The 20,201-nt window shown below is 41.6% G+C and overlaps 3 protein-coding genes across 3 annotated transcripts; 1 reads left to right on the forward strand and 2 right to left on the reverse strand.

The window, feature by feature from the left end:
• The first annotated feature begins 1,076 nt into the window (after nt 1-1,076).
• Nucleotides 1,077-6,284, forward strand: nadkb (NAD kinase b). The gene is made up of 12 exons (XM_053681159.1): nt 1,077-1,440; nt 1,761-1,988; nt 2,084-2,167; nt 2,331-2,460; nt 2,618-2,726; nt 2,866-2,951; nt 3,051-3,153; nt 3,375-3,505; nt 3,735-3,834; nt 3,971-4,128; nt 4,432-4,514; nt 4,669-6,284. The coding sequence occupies exons 2-12, from the start codon at nt 1,762-1,764 to the stop codon at nt 4,826-4,828; spliced, it is 1,371 nt and encodes a 456-aa protein (XP_053537134.1). The 5' UTR covers nt 1,077-1,440; nt 1,761; the 3' UTR covers nt 4,829-6,284.
• Nucleotides 5,123-11,187, reverse strand: gng7 (guanine nucleotide binding protein (G protein), gamma 7). Its single transcript, XM_017471519.3, has 4 exons — nt 11,066-11,187; nt 9,299-9,392; nt 9,102-9,219; nt 5,123-8,435 (listed from the first exon to the last, which is right to left on the reverse strand). The coding sequence occupies exons 3-4, from the start codon at nt 9,180-9,182 to the stop codon at nt 8,310-8,312; spliced, it is 207 nt and encodes a 68-aa protein (XP_017327008.1). The 5' UTR covers nt 9,183-9,219; nt 9,299-9,392; nt 11,066-11,187; the 3' UTR covers nt 5,123-8,309.
• Nucleotides 11,188-12,248: 1,061 nt separating this feature from the next.
• On the reverse strand, nt 12,249-19,689 carry zgc:101744 (HVA22/TB2/DP1 family protein). The gene is made up of 5 exons (XM_017471517.3): nt 19,445-19,689; nt 14,547-14,640; nt 13,331-13,469; nt 13,063-13,219; nt 12,249-12,580 (listed from the first exon to the last, which is right to left on the reverse strand). The coding sequence occupies exons 1-5, from the start codon at nt 19,560-19,562 to the stop codon at nt 12,546-12,548; spliced, it is 543 nt and encodes a 180-aa protein (XP_017327006.1). The 5' UTR covers nt 19,563-19,689; the 3' UTR covers nt 12,249-12,545.
• Nucleotides 19,690-20,201: the final 512 nt, after the last annotated feature.

Here is a 20,201-nt window from a genome sequence, read left to right on the forward strand (position 1 = left end):
CCAAAGACATGCCCTGCGATGGACTGGCACCCTGTCCAGGGTGTACCCCGCCTTGTGCCCGATGGGACTGGCTCCAGGTTCCCCCGTGACCCTGAAGGAGTAAGTGGTAGAAGATGGATGGATGGATAATGTACAATTGATTGTGTGTTGCATATAAAAGGAAGGAAGGAAAATAAGGGAGAAAAGATAGAGGACTCAAGGCATTTTTTCTCTTTCTTTTCTCAAATTTAATTTATTGTATATTATAAATTACCCCAGGCCCAATGTTTTGTTTGTTTTGCTTTTGTTTGGTCGCTTTTGCTTTTGTTTTATATATATATATATATATATATATATATATATATATATATATATATATATATATATATATATATGTATGTATGTATATATGTAATGAAGCTGTCAGCTATAACACTCACTGTAACACCTTTGCTTCAGAGGACACTAGCTAACGCACCCATACACAATAAACAGTAAACAACACAAAAATAAAAGATGTTTCTTGACAAACTGATACCTTAAAATTACCGGATTATCACCATGTGACTGTGCAAAACCTGGAAATGGGGATCTCAGATCTCAGCTTTGGAGAGTGACAGGATGGAACTAAACACACTCCTGTTTATGTCTCAACCTCCCTAATACACCGTGTGAATTTGTCCTATCTGATGATGCTAAAACCTGTTAGAACCCTTGCACTGAGGATTTTTATAATCCTGTGACTACAATCTGAATTCTAGAACCCATTGCTCTGTATTCTACAATTCTGCAAAAATGAAGATGCCAGATTTTACTCTGTAGTTTCTCACCTCAAAATGTGAACAAAACATATACTTCCACTAATAATATATTGATGAAAAAACACAGATTTGCGACATATACGGCTTCCAAATGGGAAAAGTTCATGTAGTCACATACCGACGAAATAATGAGCAATTAAGTGGTTTAAGGTAATAATGGCAACAAGCTGCTGTATTTGTTTGTTTGTTTGTTTGTTTGTTCATTTATTTCACATGATATGCGCAAATATGTGCAGAATAAACAACACGAACGCACCTTCATGTCCGTGTTAGCGTATCCTTCAAGCTAATTTTAAGACAGCTGGCGAGTCAAATTAAAATGAATGCTCCGTGCTGAACCATTTAGCAAAATATTGACTTTTTAAACTGTTATTTGTGTTTAATATACATTATGAGGGCGAACTATTTGAAGAGGAAAAACATTCTAGTTAATCTTCTATAGCTAATCTACTGCAGAACCAAGGAGGGGCGTTCACTTTCGTCGCTGGTCTATGACGTAATATGCGGCGATTTAGCGCTCTAAACAGTGTCCAAAGCTCAAATGGATTAGCAACAGATTCAAATTGTATAAAGATGCCTGAACACTGCGTTTGGATTTAAAGGTTTTGCTGACAGTTACAGTTATTTGCCGGAGTCTGGGGTAAATGTTGTCTTTTAACCTGATGAGAGTTAAGAGTTGGTGGTTTTAGCTGTTGTTGTTGGTTAGACGTTTTGGAAAAATGATTAAAAATAAATGGACATATGAATAAAATGTGTCATGTATCCATGATCTTCATGACATGCAAATGAATATCCAGCAAGACTTCAATAAATTATTAAAATACAAAAGATTAACAAGCTTATTTTGCCTATCTGAGTTCATTTTGATCTTTTAAAATGTGTAAATCTCTGTGTGTGTGTGTGTGTGTGTGTGTGTGTGTGTGTGTGTGTGTGTGTGTGTCTGTGTCTGTCTGTGTTCAGGATGGAGTGTTCAGATGAGAACCAGCCTGATGAGATGCCAGAAGAGCAGATCTGTGGCACCGAAGGTCACAGGAAGTCTCCAAAGAGACGGAGAGAGATTAAGCGAAGTCGGCGGAGAGTGAACGGAGTGGAGCAGGCGTGTTCAGGGAGCGAGCTCAGAGGAGACTCCGAGTTACATGATGCCTCTGAGACCAGCGAGAGCTCCACGAAGAGACTGGACAAGTGCAGGTAGTGAGACAGGGTCAGTGACGAGCAAAACATGGCCACGTTTATTACTGCGATAACACTGATCACAGAATCGTTTCGACTCCTGTTCGTTCCAGACGAGCTCACTTCCTCCACGGTCCGTATCCCAGCACACACTTCGGACCCAAAGCCTGCATCCTGCCCAACCCGACCTCCATCATGTAAGAAATGCACACTCGCCATGTCCCAAACCACACACTGTTCACTACATCTGGTCAGAATGGAGACTATACAATTTGCATTCCCACAATGCATTGCTGTTTGTGTTTGTGTGTGTGTGTGTGTGTGCATGTGTGTGTGTGCATGCATGTGCGTGTTTATTAGGCACATCCAGGATCCGGTGAGTCAGAGGTTGGTATGGAACAAGCCGCCGCTCAACGTCTTGGTGATCCGTAAGATCCGAGATGAGAACCTGCTAGAGCCGTTTAAGGAGTTGTGCAGCTTCCTCATCCAGGTATGCTCTTCTCCATCTTCATCTTCATTGCAGCGGCCGAGCTTTCGGTCAACAGTCTATATTCAAGATTTATTATGAGTGCCACTGAAGGTTATTTAAAGTGCAGTGCAGTGCAGTGCAGTTTAGTGTAGTAAGCCTGTGTGTGTGTGTTTTTTAGGAGAAAGGTCTGAGTGTGTATGTGGAGAAGAAGGTGGTTGAGGATGGAGCTCTGATGGCGGACGAGTCGTTCTCTAGCATCAGGAGACAGCTGTGTACCTTCAGAGAGGGTGGATAAGCTGCACCGCACTATACCATACTACACCATATACCACAGTATGAGATTTAAATTCCCCTGTGTGTGTGTGTGTGTGTCTGTGTGTGTCTGTGTGTGTCTGTGTGTGTGTCTGTGTGTGTGTGTGTGTGTAGGGTTTGATGATATCTCAGACTGTATAGATCTGATAGTGTGTCTGGGAGGAGACGGTACACTGCTGTACGCATCATCACTCTTCCAGGTCAGACATCATCATCATCATCATCATCATCATCATGCTGGTGTTTACTTGTGTATTGTGTTAGTGGTATAAAGATGCTCTGTGTGTGTGCGCGTGCAGGGCAGCGTCCCGCCCGTCATGGCCTTCCACCTCGGCTCGCTCGGCTTCCTCACACCCTTTAATTTCGAGACATATAAGACTGAAGTGGACAAAGTGTTCGCAGGTACGCAGAGTCTCCACTGTGAGAGAAAGGGGCTTGGCGTGTGTGTGTGTGTGTGTGTGTGTGTGTGTGTGTGCGCGCGCTAGAATGTTCCAATCGCTCTAAACGCTATACGTTCTATAATCCATCAGATCAGAAACAATGTTACATTTAACTGGTCACTGCTTACCTGAACAAGGTAACAAGGTGTTAAGAGTGTGTGTGCATGTGTGTGTGTTGCCTAGGTAATGCCGCTGTCGTGCTGCGTAGTCGTCTGAAGGTGAAGGTGCTGAAAGGATCACTTCAGAGGGACCAGGAGAACGGCAGTGTTACACACACACACACGCACACCAACCCTGTCTCACTGCAGCTACAGGTAACACACACACACACACACACACACACACACACACACACACACACACACACACATCTCCTATCCAAGGTCTAAGGCTGTCTCCATGGCAACAGGCATAAAACACCTTTCATCATCACTTGGCGTTAAATACACGGCAGTGTACACACACACACACTGTCACAATAAGACACACTAGGTTTTAATTACACACACAGAGTATACATGATGTCTAGGTGTGTGTGTGTAGGTGCTGAATGAGGTCGTGGTGGACAGAGGTCCCTCCTCTTACCTGTCCAACGTTGATCTGTACCTGGATGGACGTCTCATAACCTCCGTGCAGGGAGACGGTGAGTGTTCAGAGGTCAAAGTTCATCTGAGCAAATGGTGTTTGTGACCTGTGTATGGAGTAGGATGTGTGGTTTGGGACACGCCCACTTTATCCTGATAGTAGTGAGTTTGACTCTGCCCCCTGTCTGTGTGCAGGTGTGATTGTGTCGACACCCACAGGGAGCACGGCATACGCAGCGGCAGCAGGAGCATCCATGATCCACCCCAACGTCCCCGCCATCATGGTCACGCCAATCTGCCCTCACTCGCTCTCCTTCAGACCCATCGTTGTGCCTGCTGGGGTCGAGCTCATGGTGAGACGGGGAGAGAGTGAGACAGTTACATGTGAGATAAAAAGAGACAGTGAGACATGGGGGAGAGAGTGAGAGAAACGAAGGAGAGTGAAATAGAGTGATGGGAGAAAAAGAGACAGAATGAGGGTAAGACAGTGAGACAGATGGAGAGGGGATGAGACAAGTGACAGGGGAGAGAGTAACAGTAGAGAGAGTAAGACAGTCTGACACAAGGGAGGGAGTGAGAGTGAATCAGAGAGTGAGAAAGAAAGTGACCCAGGTGGATGATTTGTTTATTCAGATAATCTGTGTGTGTGTGTTTAGATCGCTCTCTCTCCGGACGCTCGGAACACGGCGTGGGTTTCCTTCGACGGCAGGAAGAGACAGGAAATCCAGCATGGAGACAGGTGAGACAATCACTCCCTTAGCCTTTAATGGGCTGCGTCCCAAATCACACAGTACTGCAGAAATCAGCTGTGTGTTTAGAACAATACCACAGTGGTATAGAAGTGTGTGTGTGTGTGCGTGTGCATTATGAATCCTTTCTGTGTGTGTGTGCAGCATTAAGATCACTACGTCGTGTTACCCGGTTCCGTCTCTGTGCCGTCACGGACTGGTGTACGACTGGTTCGAGAGTTTAGCAGAGTGTTTACACTGGAACATCCGCAAGAAACAAACACACCTGAGCGATGCCTCTGACTCCACCGACACAGACACCTGATTCTCTCTCTCTCTCTCACACACACACACCTGCATGATGGTCTGTAATAGTAAAGTGCTCAGATGATGTCATTCTGTATTTATTTTAATTACATGCTTCATTAATGAGTGTGAAGTGACGTTCCAGTGTGTGGCTCAGCGCCTCCCTGTGGACAAATTGCAGCACTGTCAAGAAAAATTTTAAATAATAATAATAAGATACAATAAAAACCCGCACCGGAGCAGCACTCTGACCTCACACTTGTAGTGTTGATATTTAAAAATGAAGAATAAGAGCAATAAAGTGACAAGCAGCTCTGAGTGACATTATTCATCTTTATTTACTTCTATGTCTTTAAGATTTTTTTTTCTTCTTGAGTTCAAACAGCAATTTTTTTTTTAAATCCACAAAATATTAACAGTGTGCAAGAAAACATGATTTATGGCACGTCCGAGAGAAACGGTTACAAAAAATAGAGATATCTTCATAATCGAGGCAGAAAGGATGCACGCAGGGGAGAGAACACAGAGTGACAGATGGAGGTGGAGCTCACACACACACACACACACACACACACACACACACCCTTTGTTGTGTGATGTATCATCATACATCAGTAAAATGAACTGTTAGTGAAACTTGGCACTGAATCTCCACAGAGTGGGATTTTTGCAGACATCAGCTGCTCTCTGTCTCTCTCTCATACACACACACAGAGTTGGCACATATTTAAATATTTAAGACTAGTGATTATTGTGAGCACATATTCCTTCAAAATGTCCATAAATAAGGATGTACACTTGAATCACGCTCGAGCCTGAATTCTGGGCTCTCAGATTTATTAAGGTATGTGATGAGGGCGCCATTACTTTTGCACCACACTCATCAGTCAGAGTTATTTGTTGAAACTTATAGTCACTTGTGTGCAAAATAAAAATAAAATAAAAAATATTGGAACGTCGAACAGGAAGTGATGTAACACTCTTCACATGCTCCCTACCTAGGCACACTCCCAGGCCTGTGTGAGGAGCACAGCAGGTTTCCCTTATAAACACACACCTCAAATATCGTCACGTATAGTCACACACAGACACACATGCACAGTCCCATAAATTCTGTTTGGTCCTGAAAAAAAATAATAAATCACTGAAATTTGGCACTTGAATGTTTTTTTTCCTTATGCAGGAGCTTGTCATCTTGAACGGCCATTTTGTTAGATTGGAGTTGGGTCTCTCTCTTTCTCTCACACACAGACACACATACACACTCACACACAAACACACACGTAAATAAACTGCTGTGTGTTTCCATCAGCTGCTCTTCTGTTGAATGTATGAATCAAGCACACTGGCTCTGGTCCAATACAGCCTTCGACTCTCCCCGTTGGTTACTTCATCAGCAAGAGTAAAGATCAGAACGTTACTGTAGGAGCAGCAGTTATCCAGGATGCATTGTTGCAATCTGACAAAACCTGTGGCACAAGCGAGGGTGCGCTAGACAGAAACGGAATTGGGACAAAGCTGGAATACACACTCACTCCCACCCCTTTACCTATAGGCTGTGTCCCAAACCACTTCACTGTTCCCCTGACCAGTTGTCATGGAAACCCTCGCTGTGGCTGGTAAACGTGTAGCACCACTTGCTAATGACGGTGTAGTGCGGTGTTTTGGGACGCAGCCCATAGAAACTGGAATACACACACACACACACACACACATTCCATTTTTATAGAATTATGTAGCAGGTGTAGTAACCCAAAATTATTATTCTGAGTGCTCTAGAATCTTCATATTCTAAAACCCCGTCCACTGAACCAAGGAGTCCAGAACCTTCCTGAAGAGGTTCTGAATTTTTCAATCCGAGGATTCTGGAACCTCCAGAGCCCTGAGTAGGAAGATCTGCGCTGGGCATTCGGAACTTTTCTTGCGCTCATGATTCAAGAACCCTGACAACCACTGTGAACTTTAGAGCCTCTGCACTGGGGGTTTGTAACTTCTGCACTGATGATTCTAGAACCCTGACAGGCATCAGAAGATTCGCATTGTGGATTCTAGAACCTTTTTCAGTTGACGATTCTAGAACCTTCGGAGCCCTGAGTATTCGGGTACCTCTGCCGTGGTACTGTAACCTTTGTCCTGAGGATTCCAGAACCCTTACCTTTTGCGCGGAAGGTTCTGGAACCTCCTTACTTTACGTCTAAAACCTCCACCTTCTAGAACAATTCTTCATTTGAGCAGTCTAGAACGTTGGAGACGTCTAGAATGTCCATGCAAAAGTCTACAACCTTGCAGAGGTTCCTGGAACGGGTGCACCTCAGAGTCTAGGAACCTTCATATCACGAATTCTAGAGCCTTTACACATAAGAGCCTACGTCCTTTGTGGCGAGGCCTGTAAAATCTTAGAACCCTGCTGGAAAAACTCTAGAACCGACAGCGTGGAGTTTAGACCTGTAACACTGGAAATTACAGAACCCCATCCAGAATTCTAGAACCTAGTCAAATTCATTGTGAATAAAAACATTCAGACGGAACACACACACACACACACACACACTGAGTATTGAGTGGAACCCAGAACACAAGGTGTGGAGGAGGAAGTGAGGAGGAACAGGACAGGAAAGAAAGATCACAGGAAGAGAGAACACAGGAGAACCGCGCCTCTGTTTATCAAACACTGTACAGCGAAAGAAAAGCGTAACACACAGCTAGCGTTAAAGAGTCTCGCACACACACACCACCGTTCTAAACAAAGTTTATACACGGGGCTTGTGGGTTCTGCGTGGACTTTACAATCAGAGTTCCAGATTGACTTTTACTGGAGTTAGAGAACTGAAGGTGAGGTAGGTTAGAACCGATACCTCCATATGTTCCTGCAGAACCCTCACTGATTCACTGCGGTTCACCACATGCTGGATTATTACTCAGATGTTCCACAACACTGATGTCTGCGAGGGCGTGTACAAAACTTCACGCACGTACGTTCTTCGGAAAATAAAAAGAGTAGAAAAAAAGAAAGAAAAGATGGAACATACTGAGAACCTGTAGGCCTGGATGTGTCCCAAACCACACCATGTTCTCTACACCCTACTCACTGCATCATGCACGGAACATCATCAGGACATGACCCTGCTGCAGTGCATTGTGGGAGTGAACGAGTGCTCCAAACTGGCAAAAGCAGAGCACTATGTAGGGAACAGGATGAGGATTGGGACGCAGCCGGACGGGTGTTCAGCTGTACAGGTCACTATTTTCCTCTACTTCTTTTCCTCTTCTTCTTTTCATCCCTTTCTTCCCATTTCCTGCTCATCATATACACACTCATCCCTCGTTCTCAGTGAGGAGAGAGACGGGTGTTTTATTCTCCTCTTCTCTGTGCGTTATATTAGGTAGTGTAGCAAAGGGAAAAAAGAAACAAAAAGGAGTAAAGCAGGATGGATGGACAGACAGATAAAGAGAATGACTGATGGATGGATGAGAAAGAGAGAGAGAGTGAGAGAGAGTGGCTATAGGAGGATGCAGGGTTTTTTATCTTTAAAGGGGTTTTCGGAAGTGGGCACGCCCACCAGGAGGGCGTCGCTGCGTGCGTGCTGCTCACAGTAACTCATCAGATCAGCGGCCGCCTTAGACACCTGAGAGTGAGAGAGAGTGAGAGTGAGAGAGAGAGTGTGTGTGTGTGAGAGAGAGAGAGAGAGAAAAAGACACTGTAACCATGACAACCAGTCCAGCCCTTGCTAATACCGGCTAACTAACTAGCTATGGCAGAAGTAGATGGCAGTTTAAAATGGCTGCCTTAAACTCTTAATCGTGCCTTCATGGAGACAGGAGAGGATTCTAGAACCTTCAGAGCCTTGACTAATCAGGAACCTGTGCAACGGGGACTTTTGTGCTGATCATTCTAGAACCCTTATACACATCCAAAGGTTTGCCCTAGTGATTCTAGAACGTTTCCACTAAGAGGTCTCAAATTCTCTAGCTGAGGACCCTAGGACCTTCAGAGACCTCTGCATAGGGGATTTGCTCTGATCATTCTAGAACCCTGACAGCCATCAGAAGGTTTAGACAGAAGATTCTACAACCTTCCTGCCAAGATGTCTTGAAGCTTCTAGCCAACTGTTCTACAACCTTCACAACCATCAGTTCTTGCCAAGAAATATTGAACCTTCATCTTCTAGCTGATCATTCTAGAACCCTTACAGCCTAACCACCATCTGTGAGGGTGAATGTAGTGTTAATGCTGTAACGTATTAAGAATACGTCTCCACACGTATTATTATTATTAGTGTGTGTGTGTGTACCTTGATACGCTCGATCCCTGCCTCGATCCTCAGCTGCTCCACCAGTTTCCTGGCCTGTGCTATGTTATTAGTTGTAGACATTCTGGGCCATCGGTTAAAGCACCACTGAGTGAGAAATCTGAACACACACACACACACATGTGTCAGGTTTATTTATTACAGGTACTGAAAGTGTTTAGTGTTCTGGTATCACTCACTGCTGAAAGCCAAAGTGAAGTGGGGCTGAGGTTCTCCACACGGGTTCTGGGTCTGATGATCAGGACTGATGGATCTGCACACAAAATCTTCACACTGTTCTTGCACAAACACAAAAACACACCAGTGTGAGATGAATGATGCGTGTTTAAACTCTCTCTCTCCCCTTCTCTGAGCGATGTTAATTATACGGCTAGGACCCAGGTGAGTGCAGTGTAATTAACACACTTGTCAGAACATCAGATGTCAGAATGTGTGAATTAACCCGGTCCTAAGGAGACACTTTATAAGTTCCCTACTTTACAGCTTGCTTAGGGGGCAGAGCAAATGTCAGAAGCTGAGATGTGTTTGAATATATGCTAATGAGAAGTGAAGAGGTGTGGTGATGACCGACAGGAGTGCATGAGGGCATGGCACTTCGCTTTGCTTCCTATTATCCAGCGATCATGGATTTATACATCCCATCAAGATACTGCGGTATGTTTTCAGAGGGAAAAAAAACCATTAATTCAGACAACTGAGTTTAAACATCTACAGAGAGATTATAAATTTTCTTTTGAGTTTGTATATTTACATATTTTTGGTGTTTAATCTCATTCCTTGTGCATCGCACAAAAGTAAACAAATGTTAATTTATTACCCTAACCATATTGAAGTTCATTAATTAATTAGATTTATTCATGTGACATACCGCTGTTTAACATCAAAGAAGAATGACCTTTTTTTCAGTCAAGATTCTAATAACTGTTTTATGCTGAATTATAAAACATTATTATTATCATGGACAATTTAAAAAATTAATTGAGCATAAAATTTTAACTGTGAAATTTTTCAAATGTATTTTGGGTTAATAATCGTCATTTAATTTAAAGTATTTAAGGCTTCAATTATCGTTCCGTCTTTATGCTTTTATTTTATTCATATTTTTCATTTATATAGAGTGTTTGTGTAATTTTATTGATCCGTTCCATTTCATTCCAGGATCTTAATGATCATTTTTATTTCATTTATTTTAAGTTTTTAAAAGGTTATTTTCTTTCATTTACACTTTCACTGTCATTATTTACTTTCTAATTTCCTGGTGCTTACTTGTCATTTAATTTATATGAGTTTTTTTTCCTAATTAAACTGCTTTATGTTTTATTTTTTTAAAAAACGAATAGAAAGAACATTTTTGAGAATAAAATACAACATTGCGATAACACCGTGAGCCGTCATAGTACAGTGTGTATCACGGTGTGTGTGTGTGTGTGTGTGTGTGTGTGTTAGTTAAAGGCCTGTTTTTCCCCCCTCTTTACACTGATAGAGACACACTGGATGTTTAGGACAAAATGTCGGACATGATTCTGCAGTGTGTGTGTGTAACGCTGTAAATAAACAATAAACAGTAAATAATAAACACAGTGGGTTTTTCCTCCTCACAGCTGCGGAGTAAACACGGTGACAGCAGGCGCGTGCAGCCGTTAACATCACAGCTAACGGAAATATCTCCACACACCAAGCAGTTTATTCAATAATCCTCTTTCTATCATCCGCTTTCCCATCTCTTTTCTCACAATATCATCTTTACACACCTGAATATAAACATTAATATAAATGTAAGCGAATAGAACGAGCCCGCTGTGGGATTCGTGACACTGCTGAGAAGAAAAAAAAAAAACACCGTTAGCAGCGATTTCCTCTGACAGACTGAATGACACACTGCAGGTTTAAAAAAAAAACATTAATACACCATTTTAAAAACAACACCGCGATGATAAAACACTCACCTCAGTGTCCAGTGTGTGTGTGTGTGGAGGAAATGTTTAAAGGGCTGGATTTACTCCGTTAGCTTTTAGCCGTTGTGTGTCCACCCGAATCCCCCCCTTCTGTCTGTCACGCCCCGATCTATCGCCCCGCCCCCTGATTCACACCGCGCATGCGCAGCACGCTCTGGCAGGAGTCGGCTACGCATGCGCAGTTCGGCTCAAGCGGTGACACGCAGTAACATTAATAATGATAATAATTAAATAATAAATCTTTATTTTGTTATATAATATGTAAATATCATATATTCTGGATTAATATTCAACAATTATTCATTATCGGCCGGCATTATTCTACAGGCAAGTATAGAGGTATATTATTATTAATTTAATGAGGTTTCTTAATTGGTTTTGGGTTTAAAGTGTTTTTCCTCATTGTATGTCCTACAGCATTATTAAAGTAATTTAAAGCATTTTGAAACATTATGGAAAAACTGAGGTGAAATCACAATCCTCTGAGGTTTTTTTGCTCATTTTAAAACATATCATGCCATATTTACACTAAATTACAAATAACCCTGAAGAACTGATTCTTTTGAAGCTTCTAGTATATAAGTATGTGCTTTACATGTACTTTATAATGTGCTCTATACCACGTGATTAAACGTAAATCCAAAGAAATGACACAATCAGTAATATCTTAAACTTCAATTAATGTTTCATTTTAAAAATATATACTATACAGACTATAACAGAACAAAAATATATTTATTTAGAATTTTATTAATTTGATCTCCCTGGCTATGTTACCCTGCTAACATCCAAAATCAGTATTTATTCGTTTAAAATGCATGTATTAAGAAATAAATCAATCTTTTTGCACTAAACATGTTGAAGGTGTTAATGACTTGAACGTCCGAGTTAAATTTTTGTCTGATCACAAAAACACGACTCCACCTGCAGCTCCAGCGAAGTTTTTTATTATTATTATTTGTTTGTTTCTCATTGTGGTTGAGGTTTGCCTATTCCCTGAAAAGGTGCCATTACATTTGGAATTGAGTATATATATTTAGCGAACGTCTTCTGTTTGTGCCAGAGCTCAGAGAGTAGTAGCTGTAGCAGTAGGTAGATATTTAGCCTGTCGTTGTTTAGTCCAGTTTACAAATAAAAATAAAAACACTTTGGTGTCAAAGATTTACAACAGCACTCAGATTTTCTGAAAGTTTATTATTATTTTATTATTTTAAGTATTAAAACTGATCTGGAACAAAAACACACATTGTTCTTCATGAACAAGTCATAGTTATGGAGTGAAGTGATGCCTTAACATTAATTCACAGTTATAAGAATGATATTAATGACATATAAACAGCTGGAGCTCAGTCACTGATGGTGATGATGAAGATGAAGATGATGAAGATGATGATGAAACGTAGGTGACAATTAAAGGCACTGTGGTGAAAAGAAATTTCCTCATTTTCTTCACATCACCTCCTAAAAATGATTATTTATCCTTATCGCTGGCCAACAGAGTGAAACCTGAACCAGAGACAAGAATAAAAAGAAAAACACAGAAATAAAGAATTTAAGGTTAAATCTATAACAGTGTATATGGAGTACTGCTGCAATGCATTATGGGTACTCTGTACCAACCAGACTAGACAATCCGCCATATTGGAAAGGTCCAGGATGCAGCTCAACTCAGAAAATCAGTTCAGACACTTTTATGTTTAATTTTTTTTGTTGTTTTGTTCAAAACGTCACACATTTCTGCATGTTGCAGGTAAACAAAGAAAACAACAACAACAACAACAACAACAATAATAATAATAATAATAATAATAATAATAATAATAATAATAATAATAATAATTCAGAAAATATCCCAAGTCATTCATATAATGAAGTCCTTAGCAGCGTGTTTAGCGAACTCCGCCAAACATCAAAGTTCATCCATGAACTTTGTACAATAATAAGTGATGCAGTGCATGCTAATGTTAAGCACTAGGTGTGGTGTGTACCCTCTTTAGCCGCACTCTTGGCTTTTCCGCTCAGGTCTTTCACCATGCTGTCGAGCGCCGCCTCGTGCTGCAGGAAGAATGGACGAACAACTCGAGTGTAGATCAGCTGAGAACCGTTCCAGGACACGGGGGCCATGCACCATAACAGGAACACACACTGCACGAACACACACACACACACATATATATTAACCCGAGTGCTCTGTAATCACACACACACACACACACACACACACACATATAAACACAATGAGTGAAGTGTAAGAACCTTTCCAGCGTAATAAAACGGAAACCAGTAGAGGAAAATGTCTGAGAAAAACTCGGCCACGCTGAAGATACCGTACACCACCCAGTACGTCAACCACTGTGTGTCGTCCTCCTTATTCCTGCTCTCGATCGCTTTCACACTGCACACACATGCAAACACACACACACAGGGTCAAAAGTTAATCTGATAAAAATAAAGTCAGCATTCCTGCTCAAGGAATCATGGTAAAGTGTATTCTCACTCACTCTCACTCATTCACTCACACTCACTCACTCACACACTCACTCACTCACACACTCATTCACTCACACACTCATTCACTCACACACTCATTCACTCACACTCACTCACTCACACACTCATTCACTCACACACTCATTCACTCACACACTCACTCACACACTCATTCACTCACACACTCATTCACTCACACACTCATTCACTCACACTCACTCACTCACACACTCACTCACTCACACACTCATTCACTCACACACTCATTCACTCACACACTCATTCACTCACACACTCATTCACTCACACACTCACTCACACACTCATTCACTCACACACTCATTCACTCACACACTCATTCACTCACACACTCACTCACGCACATACTCACTCTCTCACGCCCTCTCTCACGCCCTCTCTCACGCACTCACTCTAGCACTCACTCTAGCACTCACTCTAGCACTCTCACACATACTCACACTCTCTCACACACTCACACTCGCACTCACTCACACATACTCGCACTCACTCACGCACTCACTCACACACTCACTCACACACTCACTCACTCACACACTCACTCACACACTCACTCTCACACACTCACTCACACACTCACTCACTCACTCACTCACACACTCACTCACTCACACACTCACTCACACACTCACTCACTCACTCACACTCACACACACACTCACTCACACACTCACTCACACACTCACTCACTCACACACTCACTCACTCACTCACACTCACACACACACTCACTCACACACTCACTCACACACTCACTCACACACTCACTCACACACACTCACTCACACACTCACTCACACACTCACTCACACACTCACTCACACACTCACACACTCACACACTCACTCACACACTCACTCACACACTCACTCACACACTCACTCACACACTCACACACTCACACACTCACTCACACACTCACACATACATGTGTCATACTTACGAAGCGTAGGCAGGGTAGACGAATCCAATTAGGTTGCAGAGGAGAGATGCACCATAACCAAATAACAGGTACAGCGCCATGATGCACAGTGTACCTACACACATACACACAATAAGAACATGAGTTTCTCTCACCTGCAGTTTTCTGAAGAGGAGTAAAAAGATCCTTAAAACCAATAAAATATTCTAAGCCAAAACACACACACATACATACACACACACACACACACACACACACACACACACACACACACACACACAGAGCAAACACATGGCCTGGAATCACAAGCACATGAGCCACACAAACCTGCTCAGCTCAAATACACACACACCCTCATTGTACACCCTCATAGTACATACACACACACACACACACACGTGTGTGTGTCAGTGTTGGGTAAGTTACTCAAAAAAAGTAATACACCATTTTAAAATCAATTATAATCTGATGACATTACTGATTACTGCATGTAAAAAAAATAATCAGATTACTAACTACTTTACTTTCAAAACCTTCAATCCTACAAAAATACACTACAAAAAAGTCGGATTTATCATAAAACTTGCTTCGAGTGTGTCACTGTGTAGGCTAGTTTGGAGTCGCTAGTTTGGAGCCAAGAGGAGGAACAGCTAAGCTATCACTGTATATGTTTAGCTGCTACAGAGCCTTGCAGAGTTCATTATATTTCATCATGTTCATGTAAACTGGAACTCATATAGACATTTAAATGGCTTGTTCTCCTGCTCAGCATCAAAGGATGTTTCTGTTTCAGTTTCAACACCTTTACTGGTTTAAATAAATATAAAACTCGGCTTATATCCATTTTTCCTCACACTGACTGTGAGCTAGCATTTAGAAGAATTGAGAGACTGTCAGCCAATAAGACGCGAGTATTTCCACGTGTGTATTTTCCTGTAAACGCTGTCTCATTGATCTCGCCTGCATTGACTGAAGATATAAAATTACAGGCGTCCTCTTTTACTGATGTTCAGTTACGTTGTGACAAACCGGAGAATTATTCAGGGCTAAAGATAAAAAATCTTCAGGGCAACAGCCCCCAAAATACGTTTTAGCCAACTCTGTGTGTGTGTGTGTAAAAAAACAATGTATTTAAGCAGCACACACACCAGAACAGAAAGAGACCAAACAGGACTGGCAAGTGTGTGTGCGTGTGTTTATGTGCACTGTGGTTATTTGTGTAGGGAAATGAGTACCAGCTGCACGTCATTAAAATTCAACTGATCCGCTGAGTTCAGTTCCTCTGCTCGTGTTCAGGTCAAACTTTGCGTTTTTATTAAATATCAAAATAATTCTAAAAATAATTTGTACGAATTCACGTCCAATTTCTCTCGCAAACGTCAACTCGAAGAAACACAGAACTGTTCCACTCGATTTGACATGAAGAACAAGTGGAAATGAAACCGTGTGTGCGAGAGAGTTACTGCCATCACGACGTGTCAGTGTTACTGCAGTTACTGTGACGACGCAGACGTGTTTCTATAGCGACGCAGCGAAATGATAGATTCCACAGCTAGTAATTAGCTAAACCGTCGTTCAGCATCGTGTACTTCTTTGTTTTGGATTTTTATTATTATTGTTATTATTATTATTATTCTGCCCTAAAACGGACCGTGCAGGCCAAACCGTGTGTCGTAGAGAGCCGAAACTTTGAGCAGTACAGCGTTGGAAATTTTCGGCCCAATCGGCCAGATGGTGGCGCTATAGTGAGCAAAAACAATTTTCTTTAGAAAAATGGCCATAACTTTTGTATTATATCGATGGAATCCTTGGTACAAGACAAACAAAATGGATATCTCCACCATCTTGGATTTTTTGTAAAACCTATTTTTGCGAACTAGTTCTAGGTTTTTCATCTGATCGGAACCAAACCAGTGCCAAATTGGCTGTAACTATGGAACCGTTGATCCAATTGACTTCAGAATTTGCATACAGTGTCTTTGTCTCAGGAGCCATCACTTCATGGCCAATCAGCTTTCAGAAGCTGTTAGACAAGGTTAACAATGGCCTAATGGAACGAAATTTGATAGACATATTTGACTCTTGGTCTAAGAGGTTTGTGCAAAGTTTTTTTTTTAAATTGGCCACTAGGTGGCACCATCACGATTTCTCTTAACGGTTATATATAACGTTATATGTTTAAAAAAAAAAACACAAGTAATATATATATATATATATAAAATCAATCAGATGATAGCTCTTCTCATTCTAAACAACTTTGCCTCAAGAACCATTGGTGTCCGTCAAACCTTTCTGTAAATATTTCAGATAATGTTAAAAACCTACTTTTGCAAACTAGTCGTAGGTTTTTCGCTCAATATCAGAGAAACAAGTGCTACATGATTATCTGGAGTCTATTTATAATAAATAATTTTAAAAAAAGTTTAAATTTTGCACGCCAAAGTAAATGTAGTGGACTGTAAATGTAGTGGAATGTAAATGTAGTGGTCACTTTAGTTACATAGTAATAATTCTTAAATGGCATGAGGTATTTTCACCAAACTTGGTATACTTATGTAAGGGCTCAGTCTGAGGTCCACAAAAATTGTGGAGTTTGACCACTTGGTGGCGCTAGAACAGAAAAAGAAAAACATGAAAATGGCTGTATAAATGGTGTGTAAATGATTAGATACAGGCCCTACAGTGCTTGAACCCAGATAATTGCTGCTCGCAGCTATACTTTCTTCTGTTTTGGTGTACATCTCATACTAAATAGTATTAGATCTTCAAACGAAATAAGGCAACCTGAGTGAACACAATACAGTTTTTATCTTTTTTACTGAAGCAAAAAATGTTATCCAACATCTGTCACCAATGTTTAAACTTAAAATCTGGTTGTGCCGCCTTTAGCAGTAATAACTCCAACCAAACACTTCTAATAACTCAGTCTTTCACTTTATTCTAGGACTGGGACTTACTCCTATGCTTTGGATCATTGTCTTGCTGCATAATCCAGTTGCGCTCGAGTTTCAACTTATGGACTGAAGACTGGACATTCTCCTTTAGGATTTTCTGGTAGAGAGCAGAATTCATGTTTTCCTCAATTACTGCAAGTTGCCCAGGCCCTGAAGCAGCAAAGCATCCCCACACCATCATAGTGCCACCACCATGCTTGACAGTAGGTATGATGTTCTTTTTGTGGAATTCTGTATTTGGTTTACGCCAGATGTAACGGCACCCCTGTCTTCTTAACAGTTCCACTTTCGACTTACATGTGGACACTTTCGAGTCCACAGAACATGCCAAAAGGTTTGAGGATCATCAAGGTGTGTTTTGGCAAAATTCAGACAAGCCTTAATGTTCTTCTGGGTTAGCAGTGGTTTTCACCTCACCACTCTTCCATGGATGTCATTTCTGCCCAGTGTCTTTCTGATAGTGAAGTCATGAACAGTGACTTTTATTGATTCAAGAGAGGCCTGTTGGTCCCTTGATGTTGTCCTTGGCCCTTTTGTGACTTCCTGTATGAGTCATTGCTGTGCTCTTGGAGGAATTTTGGAAGGTCGGACAATGCTGGGAAGGTTTACTACTGTGCTAAATTTTTGCCATTTGGAGATAATGACTCTCACTGTAGTTCTTTGGAATCCCAGAGCCTTTGAAATAGTTTTGTAACCCTTCCCAGACTGATGTATTTCAATCACCTTCTGTCTCATCATTTCTGGAATTTCTTTCAACTTAGGTATAGTGTGTTACTGGGTAAGACCTTTTAACCAACTTCATGCTGCTGAAAAAGTTCTATTTAAGTGTTGATTTGATTGAACAGGGTAATCAGGCCTGGTTGATTCTAGTCCAGCTAACCCCATTATGAATGCAGTTTCACAGCAGCACCTCCTGAGCGGTTCAGATACTTGAGGACGGAGTTATAAATAACCTGGAGAGCAGCTGTGAGATGAGAAATCCAAACCAGCGAGAGGACGAGGGTGTGTCCGTAATGCACACACACATCCTACATACTACATACATGTGGGTTTGTTTTTTTTTAAAAAGCTGCCGTCTTTTGATGACATCATCAGGACTCCCCTCTAGAGAATACAGCAGTTAGCTCAGCTGATGGGATTTGTTTACATTTCCATCTCATGGGTTTTTTTGCACTACAGTACTAATGGATAAGCAGTGCAGCGTTATCGATGCCAACCTTTGGTCAGAAGGTGTTGATTAGTTTTCTATAACAGCAGATCTGACAATAGCGCAGGTTTATATTAATGCGCGCATTAATATATAAACAGATTAAAAAACATGTGTAATGAGATGTTTATGTAATGTTTATGGAAGGAGTCTCCAGTGTCAGCGCTGTGTAACAGTTTGAGATAAAGCTGTAACTTTAAGTTTTCTGACATGTTCACAACAGAGGAGTTTACACTTCTTTACTGTTTCACTGTAACGTGCGTAACAAACTGCATTTTTGTTTTTATGTCTTATTAACTTAAAGAGAGAGAATAAAGAGAGGGAATAAAGAGAGGGAATAAAGAGAAGCTGGTGAGGGAACTGGTGTTTATAGCTGCTAACTTGTTTTACAAAAGCTAAATGTAACTATAAACAGAAAAAAGTATGACGTGTCATTCTTGAATAAATGATAAGGTGTAATAGTTGGTGAGTTGCTGTGGTGTAAGAGGAATAAAACATTTGAGAACGTGCTGTTAGAGGAAAATAATCAACTTCAGGGTGTAACAGTAACTCCACTTCAACACTCCACCCTGTTGTTGATTAATTTACTAACACACACACGCACGCACACATTTTATTCCTTACATAATACAAAGAAAGCTCTAGGTACACTCAGCTCTGTGTGTGTGTGTGTGTGTGTGCGTGTGTGTGTGATCCAGGTGAAGGTGTGGCGTAAAGAAGTTAAAAGTTCAGTGTGTGTCCGTTAACTGAGTCCATACCTGAGGCGATGTAGTGTCTCTGGACGCCGGTGCGCCGCTCGAGCTCCGCTAAACAGTCGGTCAGCAAGTTCTTCTCCGTTAAAAACGCCTCGTAGCGCTCCATCACCGCGGCCCACATGACGGCAAAGTCGCGTGCGTGTCTATGTGTGCGGTAAAGTGCGGGATCAACGAGCAGTAAGGTGCGGTAAACTCACCGTGTCGCTCCTCTCTCTCTCCCCGCTACAGCCTGGCAGGTGCACGCGCGCGTGACGTGACTATCCCAGGGTTAGGGTTAGCCAACCAGAGAGCGGGATTCCTGCTACGTCACATGTGTCACTCTGCGGCGGTTAATAAATAATAACTGGAGATATTTTATGATGAATTATTAATCAACTCATCAATCCGCCTTTCATCACTCATCTTTTCCTTCTTTATTCTAGTTTCTTTCTCCTAACAGTTAAAATCTTTGGGGAAATAAAAGTAGATTATTGCAGGTTTTAATGTCCCTGAACACTTTTTCCCCCACCCTGCTGCTTTCACTTCTCTTATCTCCTTTATCATTTTAGCTGCGTTCTCATTTCATCTAGTTAATAATCTCCTATCTATCCATATCAGAGTGAGACAGAGTGATTATGACAGAAAACAAACCATTACTGAGATGGAAGGGGGAATCAACATCAAAATGGACCAAAGTATTTCCGTGGCTTCTGGATGAGGTGGGGCGGGGGGTGATGTCTGGACGACACGTGGTGTGTGTGTGTGTGATGTTAAATCTCCA

The sequence above is a fragment of the Ictalurus punctatus genome, chromosome 7, assembly GCF_001660625.3.
Source record: "Ictalurus punctatus breed USDA103 chromosome 7, Coco_2.0, whole genome shotgun sequence".
Taxonomy (NCBI): Eukaryota; Metazoa; Chordata; class Actinopteri; order Siluriformes; family Ictaluridae; genus Ictalurus; species Ictalurus punctatus.

What these genes read in the sequence shown, in the direction of transcription:
- gng7 (XM_017471519.3), bottom strand. Translation starts at nt 9,182, where the DNA reads ATGTCTACAACTAATAACATAGCACAGGCCAGGAAACTGGTGGAGCAG. An exon ending in CAGGGATCGAGCGTATCAAG is followed by an intron (nt 8,436 to 9,101) that starts GTACACACACAC and finishes TCTCACTCTCAG; the next exon opens with GTGTCTAAGGCGGCCGCTGA.
- zgc:101744 (XM_017471517.3), bottom strand. Translation starts at nt 19,562, where the DNA reads ATGTGGGCCGCGGTGATGGAGCGCTACGAGGCGTTTTTAACGGAGAAG. An exon ending in GTCTACCCTGCCTACGCTTC is followed by an intron (nt 13,470 to 14,546) that starts GTAAGTATGACA and finishes ATGTGTGTGCAG; the next exon opens with TGTGAAAGCGATCGAGAGCA. An exon ending in CAAGAGTGCGGCTAAAGAGG is followed by an intron (nt 12,581 to 13,062) that starts GTACACACCACA and finishes TCTCTGGTTCAG; the next exon opens with GTTTCACTCTGTTGGCCAGC.
- nadkb (XM_053681159.1), top strand. Translation starts at nt 1,762, where the DNA reads ATGGAGTGTTCAGATGAGAACCAGCCTGATGAGATGCCAGAAGAGCAG. An exon ending in AGTGGACAAAGTGTTCGCAG is followed by an intron (nt 3,154 to 3,374) that starts GTACGCAGAGTC and finishes TGTGTTGCCTAG; the next exon opens with GTAATGCCGCTGTCGTGCTG. An exon ending in AACCTCCGTGCAGGGAGACG is followed by an intron (nt 3,835 to 3,970) that starts GTGAGTGTTCAG and finishes GTCTGTGTGCAG; the next exon opens with GTGTGATTGTGTCGACACCC.